Source organism: Haliotis cracherodii, unplaced genomic scaffold, assembly GCF_022045235.1.
Source record: "Haliotis cracherodii isolate W230 unplaced genomic scaffold, xgHalCrac1.p SCAF_5, whole genome shotgun sequence".
Classification (NCBI taxonomy): domain Eukaryota; kingdom Metazoa; phylum Mollusca; class Gastropoda; order Lepetellida; family Haliotidae; genus Haliotis; species Haliotis cracherodii.
In genome coordinates, this window is record NW_027266308.1 from 12,584,917 (window position 1) to 12,600,267 (window position 15,351).

The 15,351-nt window shown below is 43.9% G+C and overlaps 1 protein-coding gene across 1 annotated transcript in view; it reads right to left on the reverse strand.

The window, feature by feature from the left end:
• Positions 1–15,351, reverse strand: part of LOC139442790 (calpain-9-like) — a 56,469-nt gene that overhangs the window by 19,004 nt on the left and 22,114 nt on the right. The window contains exons 2-6 of the mRNA XM_071223680.1: positions 6,647–6,728; positions 5,739–6,000; positions 4,797–4,977; positions 2,874–2,957; positions 229–329 (exon numbers count right to left, since the gene is read on the reverse strand). Of these exons, the coding sequence (XP_071079781.1) occupies positions 229–329; positions 2,874–2,957; positions 4,797–4,977; positions 5,739–6,000; positions 6,647–6,728 (710 nt within the window). The remainder of the gene's footprint in view (positions 1–228; positions 330–2,873; positions 2,958–4,796; positions 4,978–5,738; positions 6,001–6,646; positions 6,729–15,351) is intronic.

Below are 15,351 nucleotides of genomic sequence, written 5' to 3' on the forward strand. Positions count from 1 at the left end.
CAAATGGTGAAGTATTTACTAAATATAGCCATTTATTTTGATCATCAGTTTATTTATTCTCCAATACTACTAAAAAAAAAGCTACAGAACACCTGATTTTTTCAAATAACTATAGTTAACCTGTCACAACTCATTAGGACAGGAACCAGTCAGGGACTTCTTACAAACAAATGCTGGACCATGATCGATTAACATTCGGTAAATTTGGAGAGTCAAAGCCAGACATACCGATCACTCCATCGACCATTCCACTCAATCTTGTTCCCCCAAGGATTCCTGACTCGGATCAATGTGACTGGAATCTGTCCCCTGTCTGTCATCATCTGAATCTGCAATCATCCATTAATCATTGTTGTTAGCATAGCGTTGTGTATTGGATAATGATAATGAATAAGGCATATAAGGTGTGTTTGTTTGGTTTTATAAACTGCAATCATTACTCCAGCTAAATGACCTGTAAATATTCAAATTTGAACTAGACAATCAACTGACTGCGATATTATTAACGTTCACCACCCTTGAGGTATGATGACATATATTGATACTTACTTCCCGAGATCTGTGACATAATGTAAGCAATGCGACCTACCTCCCTGAGGTCCATGACACTGTAAGCCACAAGACATTATACTTCCCTGACATCTGTAACACTGTAAGCAATGAGACCTACCTCCATGAGGTCCTTGACACTGTAAGCAATGAGACCTACCTCCATGAGGTCTGTGACACTGTAAGCAATGAGACCTACCTCCCTGGGGTCTGTGACACTGTAAGCAATGAGACCTACCTCCCTGGGGTCTGTGACACTGTAAGCAATGAGACCTACCTCCCTGGGGTCTGTGACACTGTAAGCCATGAGACATTATACTTCCCTGACATCTGTAACACTGTAAGCAATGAGACCTACCTCCCTGGGGTCTGTGACACTGTAAGCAATGAGACCTACCTCCCTGAGATCTGTGACACTGTAAGCAATGAGACCTACCTCCCTGAGGTCTGTGACACTGTAAGCAATGAGACCTACTTCCTGAGGTCTGTGACACTGTAAGCAATGAGACCTACCTCCCTGAGATCTGTGACACTGTAAGCCATGAAACCTACCTCCCTGGGGTCTGTGACATAATGTAAGCAATGAAACCTACCTCCCTGGGATCTGTGACACTGTAAGCAATGAGACCTACCTCCCTGAGGTCTGTGATACTGTAAGCAATGAGACCTACTTCCTGACATCTGTAACACTGTAAGCAATGAGACCTACCTCCCTGGGGTCTGTGACACTGTAAGCAATGAGGCGTTCCTCCCCGGGATCTGTGACATAATGTAAGCCATGAGACCTACCTCCCTGAGATCTGTGACATAATGTTAGCAATGAGACTTTCCTCCCTGAGATCTGTGATACTGTCAGCAATGAGACCTTCCTCCCTGAGATCTGTGATAATGTAAGCAATGAGACCTACCTCCATGAGATCTGTGATACTGTCAGCAATGAGACCTTCCTCACTGTAAGCAATGAGACCTACCTCCCTTGGGTCTGTGACACTGTAATCAATGAGGCGTTCCTCCCCGGGATCTGTGACATAATGTAAGCCATGAGACCTACCTCCCTGAGATCTGTGACATAATGTAAGCAATGAGAACTTCTTCCCCGGGATCTGTGACATAATGTAAGCAATGAGACCTACCTCCCTGAGGTCCGTGACATAATGTAAGCCATGAGACCTACCTCCCTGACGTCTGTGACACTGTATAATGAGACCTACCTCCCTGAGGTCTGTGACACTGTATTATGAGACCTAGCTCCCTGAGATCTGTGACACAGTAAGCAATGAGACCTACCTCCCTGAGGTTCGTGACACTGTATAATGAGACCTACCTCCCTGAGGTCCGTGACATAATGTAAGCAATGAGACCTACCTCCCTGAGGTCTGTGACACTGTATAATGAGACCTACCTCACTGAGGTCTGTGACACTGTATTATGAGACCTACCTCCCTGAGATCTGTGACATAATGTAAGCAATGAGACCTACCTCCCTGAGGTTCGTGACACTGTATAATGAGACCTACCTCCCTGAGGTCCGTGACATAATGTAAGCAATGAGACCTACCTCCCTGAGGTCTGTGACACTGTATAATGAGACCTACCTCACTGAGGTCTGTGACACTGTATTATGAGACCTACCTCCCTGAGGTCTGTGACACTGTATAATGAGACCTACCTCACTGAGGTCTGTGACACTGTATTATGAGACCTACCTCCCTGAGATCTGTGACATAATGTAAGCAATGAGACCTACCTCCCTGAGATCTGTGACATAATGTAAGCAATGAGACCTTCCTCCCCGGGATCTGTGACACTGTATAATGAGACCTACCTCCCTGAGGTCTGTGACACTATAAGCATTGAGACCTACCTCCCTGAGATCTGTGACATAATGTAAGCAATGAGACCTACCTCCCTGAGATCTGTGACATAATGTAAGCAATGAGACCTACCTCCCTGAGATCTGTGACATAATGTAAGCAATGAGACCTACCTCCCTGAGGTCCGTGACACTGTATAATAAGACCTACCTCCCTGAGGTCTGTGACACTGCAAGCAGAGACCTAACACCCTGACGTCTGTGACACTGTATTATGAGACCTACCTCCCTGAGATCTGTGACACTGCAAGCAATGAGACCTTACTCCCTGAGGTCCGTGACACTGTATTATGAGACCTACCTCCCTGAGGTCTGTGACACTGCAAGCAGAGACCTAACACCCTGACGTCTGTGACACTGTATTATGAGACCTACCTCCCTGAGATCTGTGACACTGCAAGCAATGAGACCTAACACCCTGACGTCTGTGACACTGTATTATGAGACCTACCTCCCTGAGATCTGTGACACTGTAAGCATGTCCTGCAACCAGGCCATTCTCCAGTATTGCTTCTCCCGAGCCGGACTTCACAGACTGGAAGACAACATTGGATATATATGATGGCAAAGGAGTCACAGCAGAGGTTCTGAAGGTTGCACAGACTGATGTTGGATACGGCTCCTTTGGTGCCAACAGAAATGTCAAAATTGGACAGTTTCAAATATTTGGATTTTTTTAACAAGTTCATGGCAATGAAGAAACGAGTGAAAAAGGAAAAAGGAAAAAGAGAACTTTGAGCAATGCTGCAACCCAATATGATATTTTTAATCCTATGCTGTTGTTATCTACAACTGTATGGAAAACCAAGTTCTCATATTTTTAAGTCAAAGACTTGCTATGTCAAATGTACGACTCCAATTAAAGGGATATTCCTGTCTGTCCATGGCAGATAAAACTGATTTTCATATTTCTTACTTTCACTTAAATTATGTGGATCCGGTGGCCCCAAACAGATCATGTATCCTGTCCTTTGTGTATTGGTACCTGACCCACACCGCTTTAAATACACATTGTGGTAATAGTGATATTGATTTCAATTCCCAGTCCTGTGACATGCAACTGCAGATAAACCATACACCACTGGTAAAAGGATCTTAAAGAAAATATGAATTGCTCAAAATTGTACATTTAATTCTACAGGTAATGGGTGATTACCGTATTTCCTGTATTAAGCTCCCTGCTCCAGTATGTGCACCCTGACCAACTTCTAGACCCGTATGTTGGTAATCTTTATAAGCATCCCCCTACTTAGACCAAACACCTACATGACACTCCATATTTTCCCTTGTGTATACTACACATTTTGTACAGAAAACAACAGTGCAGAAAGGGAATAGGATTGCCTAGCAACCGTTATCGAAAAGGTTAGTGTTTCATCAACGTTAGAACTTTGTTTGTTTACTTGGTTTGGTTTGTTTGTTGTTAAACACCGCACTCAGCAATATTCCAGCTATATGACGGCGGTCTGTAAATAATCAAGTCTGGACCAGACAATCCAGTGATTGATATCATGAGCATTGATCCACGCAACTGGGATCGATGACATGCATCAACCAAGTCAGCGAGCCTGACCACCCGATCCCGTTAGTCGCCTTTTACGACAAGCATAGTCACCTTTTACGGCAAGCATGTGTTGCTGAAAACCTATTCTACCCTGGAATCTTCACGGGTCTGTTTGTTTACTACCATTTGATTGTCAAAGGGGCACTTATCAATACTAGACACAGAGAATTAATTTTGGTTTCAGAGATCAAACTGTTTAGTACCATTTGATCTCTGAAACCAAAATTAATTCTGTGTCTAGTTTTGATAAGTGCCCCTTTGACAATTTTCTAACGACCTGGGGCTCCATTTACTGCAAGTACTGTAAGTCCCAACCGATAGCCTGACAAGGTCATGGCAAACTTTCTGCTTCCCAACTCAATATTATGGCATCATATTTGATAATCAATATTATATGAGAAGTAATTAACTCAGAGTCTGTCAACTCAACAATTCTCCAGAGATATCGACTTATCCTGAAGTAGAACCACAAAGTTATATTTGGAATACTGTTAAAAGCGGCATTAAACTAAACTCACTCACTCCAATGTTGGCCATTCCCAATACCAGGCACACACCAGTGATTGATATTATGTGCAATGAGATGACACACAATGAACCAAGTCACCGTGTCTCACCAGCCAATCCATCAACTCGCCTCTTATGACCAGCATAGGCTCAGACCTTTTGGGGATTAAGTTGAAATAGATTAAGCATAAGCGGTTTTACATCTGACTGAACGTGTAGGCAACTTAACATGCATGATTATGCATTGACAAGAGCTTGTGGACAGTAGAACGTTGAGCACAGATGAACAATGTGTCTACTCACGTCTATGCCGCAGCCAATCAGAGCATTACGATCCAGCGCCTTGAACAAGATGTTGACGATGTTGCGAGGCATGTTGGCATGCTTTCCCCTGATGACGTAGCTCTCAGTCAGGCCGCCAGTGAAGTCAGTCAACGAGTCTGCCATATTGCCCCCCTTGAGGGCCTCGTAAGATCCGTATAGTCTAAAATCAAAAGGCTTTATTCACTTTTTGGAGGCTGCCATGAATTTTCTCTGGAGCTATGAAAATACAATTAAATACTGCACAGACAAAGCACACAATTTTACAGCAGAACAAGACTCTGTTAAATTTATTCATCCACTAATATTTCAAAGGCTGATCTCAGGGTTCAAAGCCCCATTTTGAAAAAAACTACTTGTACATATGTATGTCTGATTGTCATGTGGACTTCCCCAAATCCATCAATTGTTTTCTCCATTAAAAAATATAAATAAAGTTAAAATACGAGATTAAAAAACAACATTTTACACATACACACAGCAACCTTTAGTCCCTGACAATCCTGTCGATTGAAACATGAGAAAATAATCAATTTGTTAGAGTTGAATACATGGTACTTTTTATGGATAGCATCTTCTTTTTTTCATCAGATGAAGGAGCAAGAAGTAGTTCTGAACGTTGTGGCAAAGAATAAAAGAAGTTGCTATCCATAAAAAGTGTCATTATTCATCTTCTCCCAACTTCGAAATGCCTATTAAAGACTTTGTAACAGTCGCTTGAATGTTTTTGAAAAGCATGTTTTGACGCAGGAGTCCTACGTCACATAACACCCTACTGGACTTAATAAAACTCCATATCCCAGAAACTTATGGTAGTACTTCTATGGCAGTTGTCACCGGAAAGCTAACAGTCAACATACTACATTATGGAGTAAACATATTGCTGTCTTACCAACACATTTGATAGATTTACGTGAAACTCACTTGGCATAGGCCTTTTCAAGCAGAGCTGCCCAAAACTCATTAGGCTGTGAAGAGTGGACAAAGAAAAGATCTTGGCCAACCACCGGAAGTTGGTCATCCACCACCACCTCCTTCCATTCCCCGAAATGCCAGAAGCAGAAGCGGAACAGTCCAGCATACCAGCTGTTGTGGAAGCTCTGGTCTTCCGGGACAACCCGGAAAAAGTGGTCCCGATGCTCCGGGGAACTCAGACAAGCAATGGCTGCCAGCACCCAGCAGTCACCTGGAAGAACAGTCAATACGAATGTTCTAAATTCACTAAATTATGGTTTTGTTTGTTGTTTAATGCCGCACTCAGCAATATTCCAGCTATATGACGGCGGTCTGTATATAATCGAGTCTGGACCAGACAATCCAGTGATTGATATCATGAGCATCGATCCACGCAATTGGGATCGATGACATGCATCAACCAAGTCAGCGAGCACGACAGTTTACGAATCGGATTTCGATTTCTTTGCACGATTGTGATTGGACTATGCATAGACTCGTTAGTCCAGGCAAAATGTAACTCCATAATACCAGCCTAGTTCAGCAAGGGTGGAAACTGGACTTTTATGGTCAGTTAACTCCCTTGCCTTGGGAAGATGGCAAATACAGAAGGATATAAAACCTAGATTTGACCAATTTGATCCTTGGTCTGTCATCCTAGAGTGTTTCCTTCCAGTAGTAAACTACAACCTCTGTCACACCTTCCTCCCATGTTAAGCTGACATATTGTAGATTTAACTTCAATATTGATTAATGGTTTTAAACCCAGCTTGCTCATTACATGTTCATAAACTGAACTTTAATTGTAAACTGAAATTATTTTTATTATTTTAACATTGTTTTTACAAACTGTATGGAAACTTGCGACCCCTTCTCACCTAATGTTCCCTGTTTGACGTCAAATCTGCTGACGTCGTTGACAAAGAATCCGGGGCTGGTATTGTAGATCCTGGCAATGTCCTGGAAGTCAGAAGGGAACGATCATTAGTGAGTGAATTGTGGACAGTAGTCCAGTTAGTCAAGATACACATTTACCGCTTAATCATAATCAGGATGAATCTGGTATTTGAACCAATGATCATAGGATCATAGCATACCTAAGGGACACAACTCACTTTAGAAGACTTGACTGAAAATGAAAACTTATTCACATGTGTTTGACTTTTGTCTGGGATATGTTTTCATTGATGCTTTAACAATAATTTATTGGGCACATATTGACTTTCCAAACTCCACACAGAGAAGTTTTGATCCCTACCAAGAGCAAAGAGTATGTGACATGAGCTGCACTTGAACCCTTCTCGAGTGTCCATGGCTCTTGCTCTCAGTCAATCGGGGAAGCTTAAATCTTTCTGCACTCAGGCCGTGTTGTGATGACCTGAATGTCAACCATTATCCATCCTCCATGTGATCCATCTACGCGAGATGCCTCATGCTTATGACTGATATAACATTACAGATACTATAGGATTTCCTTGTTAACGTAGGTACTTAATGATCATGGGTGGATCCAGAAGGGGGGGAGTCCAGGGTCCCCTCCTTATGAAATCCAAATATAGTATATTGAAGCCAGTCCCCCCTCCCACCTCCCTGAGAGAGGATTTTGATATTTTGGACCCCTCCCTTTAAAGAACGCTGGATCTGCCCTTGGTGATTGAATGATGAAATCTGACAAACATTGATTGTATTTCTGATTTGAACGGAAATGTCATATAAACTTTACATAAATCCCTTAATTTCATAAGTTTCAATCATTCCAACATGGATGTTTTGTGTGTATGTCGACTACTTATATGTGGTGTCAGTGCAAGACATTGGTTTATGAGAACTGCTTGAACATAGAAATTGTTTGCTTTTTCGTTATATCATGTTTCAATCAAAATTTTCAGATACTAAAAGTTTGGATGTAAAATGTTATCGTAGAGTTTGGCCTATTATTTACTTCATTCATTCCAACATATGTTGGATTGTGCGGGATAAACAATGTCTTATTTTAGAATTGTTTTACAAAGAAAGAAGAACTAAGAGGGAAAAGATTTTTGAAAGTCTGCATCAATGATAGTCCCAGCACTAACATCACCATCTTACCGAGGCAAGAGAGTTAACTGACTTATAAAGTCCAGTTTCCACCCTTGCCGAACTAGGCTGGAATTCCTGGGCTCGATCGTAGCGCCACCAGTGGCTTTACGAGTTATGTCCTTTCTATGCCTCTCCTATTGACCAATCAGATTCAACCTCTCGTATCACTTGTATTTGCTTCAAACAAAACGGTGGTGCCCAGTCAAGACGATTTGATCGATAATCAAGATCTATATTGTGATAAAAAGAGTCTTACATCGCGAAGTGCATCAAATCACGTGAGCACCTTGATTAAAAACATGAAAAGATATAGAAAATATCTGTTGACAACGAGTTAGCGGTGCACATGCTTTACAAATCCTGCAGTCGACTGAAATCTGCATGATACTTTACGAACTGGATTTTCGATTTTGGTGCGTGATTTTGATTGGACTATGTATAGACTCGTTAGTCCAGCCAAAATGTAACTCCATAATACAAGCCTAGTTCGGCAAGGGTGGAAACTGGACTTTTATAGTCAGTTAACTCACTTGCCTCAGGAAGATGTAACATCACTGACAGAGACAAACATGTCTCACAGGCTTTTACTCTCATGCATTGGTATGGAAAATATCTATGTTATACCTAGACTAAAAATAATAGAAACACAGAATTGATATACTATCAACAAGATGGCATCTGGTACGAACATTTCACAGTTCACAGCTAAGTACATGTAATGAAACAGAGGATGGTTGAAAGACTTAAAAAAACTCAAAGTGAATTTCCGCGAAACAAAACGAATAATTACTCTTCACAAGGTCAAATGAGGTGAAAACAAGGAAAACCCTAGGCGGTGTGGCCAGACCTCGGTCCAGTCAGATCACCTCAGGGGTCGGTTCCTCGGAGCTTTGTTTTTGCATATTGACCTCATCAAGAGTGATTCTTTGTATAATGTATGTATGTTTAGTAGGCTATAAAAAGGGAGGTACTGTTCCCAGCAACACCTCAACCTCTTGATCTAAGTACAGGCAACAGAAGTCACAATAATCACGTGTCTATAGACGTATGCCTTTCTGAAGGGCAAAATGGTCTTTCAACTTTCAAGGCACCATACTGCCAGCAAAGGGGGGTGCTAATTGACTTATACCATGTGGGCTACGACACACTCTGAGCAACAACACAAAACCGTGAACCGAGACACACTCCCCTCTCTTTCGAAACAAATCGTCCAAAATTAGGGCGTTGCACAAGCTTGAATTTCAAAGAATAACGACCCTCTGAAACAATGGACATGATGCAGCCTAGTGGTATAATAAAGTATAACCGCAATATCTGTTAATTGGTGTAAAAACAATGAATATTAATGACAGCATTGACTAATAAATAATCCCATAATCTTTGCTTATTTCTTCAATACCAGTATATTTCTGGTCATCCAACTTCAGTGTCCAGGTTCATGTTAATCCATACCTTCTCAGATGCCTGAAATTTGTCTGAACAAACCTAAATTGGAAATAGTGAGTGAGTGAGTGAGTGAGTTGGGTTTAACGCCGCTTTTAACGGTATTCCAGTTATATCACGGCGTGTCAGCTTAATGTGGGAGGAAAGCCCGAAGTGATGCAGGTCTTAGACATTTACCACTTCAGTGAAATCAACGAGCACGGGTATGGTGCTGACAAACCTAGAAACATAATCGGGGCGAACCGGGATTCGAACCCACAATCATAGGTTTCTGGCGTGCCCAAGGGAAGCAACTCTGCACAGCGAATTGTGGTGCCTTAGATGACTGGGCCACCCGTGACCCCCTAAACTGAAAACAGAAAATGTCCAACTCAAATACATGACTAATGTTATGGCTTGTGGAGGTGACTTCTTTCACTGATAAAAGGACCTGTAAAGTAAGGCTGGGATGGGTAACTCGGGTCCTCGGGTCAGGTGGGTCCTGAGTAGGATCCAGGTACCTACAGGACTACCCGGACCCGTGGTTAGCCACATGATGTATTGTTTGTAGCTCAGTGGTTATACTACAAATCGCTAATGTTCGCATTTCTTTCTGATGATGAACACATTCCTTTGACTTGTAAATGTTTGAGTAAAGATAAAGCTTCAGTCAACTTCAGTGAACGCATGAACTGATTGTTTGATACATGTATCTAAATAGCTTTAGCCAGGGCTGCGGTAAAACAATTCCCAATCAGACATTTCGTTCAAAACTCTTGATACCTTCAATAGGTACCCGGGTAGGGTCGGGTAATTCTGTGGTGGGTACCCGGGTAGTAAATTTGGGCTCGTCCCAGCCCTACTGTAAAGTAAGGCTTTGGGGCTTAGTTGGATGTTATTGTATTGAAAGCAATAACATATCTCTGAGTTTCAGGAAAATAAGGGATTTCTTTAAATCCTAATTTTGAACGAAATAGTAAAAAATATCAATTGCCAGCCAAGGGCACTTAGTTTAGTATCCCAGATACATCCCTACATCTTGAATTCAACCATCAGTTCCAGCTTGAACAGCTTAAATCACCCAAACCCTTCAACACACATACACCTTTATATGGCTAGCAGGCTTAGCTATGTAGTTCCACATTCATATGAACATGTGTCACGTCCCCAACATAGAAAGCTGGGTATTTAGTAAAAGACTTGACAAGCACCTGAGTGTGTTTACAGACCAAACAAACCTGACACCAAGCGTACAATGAGGTCGTCTTTTACAGAGACGTTTTGTGTGAATGTCTTCTACCTATATGTTGTGACAAGGCAAGATGCAGCTTTAGGACGAAATGGAGTTCAGACACAAAAATAATCTAACAACAGCTTCAAAACTGACATCTCACCCCGACACCCTGCCTACAGAGAGATCACCTCCACAACAGGGTAGGTGTCATGTCACCCCCACACCCTGCCTACAGAGAGACCACTTCTACAACAGCAGGGTAGCTGTCATCTCACCTTGACACCCTGCCTACAGAGAGATTACCTCATCAACATCAGGGCAGGTAACATCTCACCCCGACACTCTGCCTACAGAGAGATCACCGCGTCAACAGCAGGGCAGCTGTCATCTCACCCCGACACCCTGCCTACAGAGAGATCTCTTCTACAACAACAGGGCAGGTAACATCTCACCCCGACACTCTGCCTACAGAGAGATCACTTCTACAACAGCAGGGCAGGTAACATCTCACCCCGACACTCTGCCTACTGAGAGATCACTTCTACAACAACAGGGCAGGTAACATCTCACCCCGACACTCTGCCTACAGAGAGATCACTTCTACAACAGCAGGGCAGGTAACATCTCACCCCGACACTCTGCCTACAGAGAGATCACTTCTACAACAGCAGGGCAGGTAACATCTCACCCCGACACTCTGCCTACAGAGAGATCACCGCGTCAACAGCAGGGCAGCTGTCATCTCACCCCGACACCCTGCCTACAGAGAGATCTCTTCTACAACAACAGGGCAGGTAACATCTCACCCCGACACTCTGCCTACAGAGAGATCACTTCTACAACAGCAGGGCAGGTAACATCTCACCCCGACACTCTGCCTACTGAGAGATCACTTCTACAACAACAGGGCAGGTAACATCTCACCCCGACACTCTGCCTACAGAGAGATCACTTCTACAACAGCAGGGCAGGTAACATCTCACCCCGACACTCTGCCTACTGAGAGATCACTTCTACAACAACAGGGCAGGTAACATCTCACCCCGACACTCTGCCTACTGAGAGATCACTTCTACAACAACAGGGCAGGTAACATCTCACCCCGACACTCTGCCTACAGAGAGATCACCGCGTCAACAGCAGGGCAGCTGTCATCTCACCCCGACACCCTGCCTACTGAGAGATCACTTCTACAACAACAGGGCAGGTAACATCTCACCCCGACACTCTGCCTACAGAGAGATCACCGCGTCAACAGCAGGGCAGCTGTCATCTCACCCCGACACCCTGCCTACTGAGAGATCACTTCTACAACAACAGGGCAGGTAACATCTCACCCCGACACTCTGCCTACAGAGAGATCACCGCGTCAACAGCAGGGCAGCTGTCATCTCACCCCGACACCCTGCCTACAGAGAGATCACTTCTACAACAACAGGGCAGGTAACATCTCACCCCGACACTCTGCCTACTGAGAGATCACTTCTACAACAGCAGGGCCCACCTGCACAAAGCGATTTTAGCGCTAAGATGATCGTAACTCCCATACTTTAACATAGGCTTACAATAGTTGTACCGCTAAGATCACTTAGTGCAAGTGGGCCCAGGGCAGGTTACATCTCATCCTGACACCCTGCCTACAGAGAGATCACCCCGACACCCTGCCTACAGAGAGATCACTTCTACAACAGCAGGGCCCACCTGCACAAAGCGATTTTAGCGCTAAGATGATCGTAACTCCCATACTTTAACATAGGCTTACAATAGTTGTACCGCTAAGATCACTTAGTGCAAGTGGGCCCAGGGCAGGTTACATCTCATCCTGACACCCTGCCTACAGAGAGATCACCCCGACACCCTGCCTACAGAGAGATCACTTCTACAACAGCAGGGCAGGTTACATCTCATCCCGACACCCTGCCTACAGAGAGATCACTCCGACACCCTGCCTACAGAGAGATCACCCTGACACCCTGCCTACAGAGACATCACCCCGACACCCTGCCTACAGAGAGATCACCCCGACACCCTGCCTACAGAGAGATCACCCTGCCTACAGAGAGATCACCCTGAAACCCTGCCTACAGAGAGATCACCCCGACACCCTGCCTACAGAGAGATCACCCTGACACCCTGCCTACAGATCACCCCGACATCCTGCCTACAGAGAGATCACCCCGACACCCTGCCTACAGATCACCCCGACATCCTGCCTACAGAGAGATCACCCCGACACCCTGCCTACAGAGAGATCACCCCGACACCCTGCCCACAGAGAGATCACCCCCACCCTGCCTACAGAGAGATCACCCCGACACCCTGCCTACAGAGAGATCACCCCGATGACAGTAGGGCATCTCTCAGTTCACCCAATCACGAGTGAAACAAACAAAAATTAGACCAGGATATGTATCGCTGTTTGAAACAAGCTCACTTTGCACACAAAAAACTCCCACATAATAGTCGACTGCTGTGCAGGTACATGAAGTGTGTTCATTTTACCGGACAGACACCTCAAGCGTTCCGCTCAATAAACATCGGATCAAAGAACATGGTGGGTAGAGGGTTATCACATTAAATCAGCACATGTCACTTGAGATGTCCGTGATAACAGAACCATTAACTTGAGCAGCGGCTGTGTAAATAACCATTTTAAAAACTACTGATGTTGATTTGGGACACTAGTTTTAATACACCTTATTTCAATTTTTTTTACAAACGTGTCTATGGACTTTTACCACTGTGTACTTGTGCCTGTGACAAGTTTCTTTGTGTGTGCCCAGTGGTAGAGGGCTGAAGTAGTGAATTTTAACTCAGTCCACAGCAGGGGAGAAATAAATGGAGGTGTTATTCCGTTCTAACATGCACACTCTCAAGTCAAACTCAGGTGACCTATGTAAATTCGAGTTGACATAGGTATTTTCAAATAAATAGGTCACAAATCAATAAATCCGTGATAACACTGCACAGTCATTGTGCAAGGTGGATCTGTTGACCTTGACCTTGATGCACCAGATCCTTTAAGTCCCCTGAGGTGGAGACATTTCTACACTGTTCACCTGAGTGAGTTGGGGTGAGGTGAGGTGAGGTGAGGTGAGGTGAGGTGAGGTGAGGTGAGGTGAAATGGGGTTTAACGTTGCGTACCAAGATTATTGCACTTATATAGCGATGTGCATGTACGTGTGTGCATGTGTGTGTTTGTGGCTGCTTGTTATAGTCCGGACTGATGCCGATTTATAGTGCTACCTCACTGAGGTACCATGCCACAGTTTAACATGAATACCCCACTCAGACACAGTATACTGACTCCCAGCCGACCAGTTCTTGTTTTAGACCCTTAATGCCTAGCGCCAGACAGGGTAACAACGAGTACCATCTTTTAACGTATTTTGGTATGACGCGGCCGGGGATCGAACTCCGGACCTTCCGCTCTACAACTAGACCACGGAGGCGGAGTGAGTGAGTGAGTGAGTGAGTGAGTGAGCAAGCATTGTTTACTGTACCGTCACCTTTAGCATGACATCTGTAAATATTTAAGGACAATCCGTGTGTGACAGCACAGGACCCATGCTGTCCAGCTGACACACAATCAGGCAACAGCCAACCAATCCTAGTCTCATGTCTTGCAGATCTTATGGTAAGTATGAGATACTGGGGCATAGTCTGACTGGGAATACTCTACGGACAGTGTCTCAAGATAATGAGGACGAGGACGACAATGATGATGATAGTGGTAGTGGGGATGCGGTAATGGTATCATGGTGATGATGATGATGATGGTGATGATGATGATGATTAAGCACGACAATAATGATGATGATGATGATGATGATGATGATGATGATGACGATGACGATGATGATGATGATGATGATGATGATGATGATAGTGGTAGTGGGGACGCAGTGATGGTATCATGGTGATGATGATGGTGATGATGATGATGACAATGATGATGATTAAGCACTAAATGATACTCGGTTCCACTAGGGCTCCCAGTTGAAAACTTCATAAAGGCATGATTCACTTCTTTGTCTGCACAATATATGAAATATGAAACATATCTTACAATTTTCATTTGGCTGTGTGCCAAACGCTACAAAAAAATAATCCCAGCTTTAATAGTTCCCCATACTACACAATACACTCAGACACTACATTCAAGGAAACTTGGACTATGCCACAACTAAATACAACAGACATATCTAACACTTATGACAGGGCACTCTTCGGCACACCTCCTCAGCCGCCACTGCTGGGATTTGTACACATTCGACATGAATGCTGAGTTGGTATTAGAGGTTCCAGGTTCATGGGAATGAAAAGATGTAGTGTTCAGTGTCTGTCGTCTCACTTAATAGAGTATAGAAAACTTGAAAATTACTTTGATTGGTTTCTGTCTGAACTACCTTTTCTTGATAAGCATCATACCGTATATCTTCTAAAAAATACAAAAAGTACATTTTTCAAAAATTGTTTTAACAATTGCTAACTGTCTAAAGGAGGTGAGGTGAGGTGAAATTGGATTTAACATCGTGTCCAAGATTATTGCACTTATATAGCGACGGGCATGCACGTGTGTGTGTGGCTGCTTGTACTAGTCCGGACTGATGCCAATTTATAGTGCTAGCTCACTGAGATACCATGCCGCAGTTTAACATGAATACCCCACTCAGACACAGTATATCCGAGCTGACCAGTCCTTGTTTTAGCCCCTTAATGCCGAGCGCCAGACAGGGTAACAACAAGAACCATCTTTTGGTATGACGCGGCCGGGGATCGAACCCCAGACCTTCCACTCTCCGGGCGGATGCTCTACCACTAGACCATGGAGGTGGTCACTGTCTA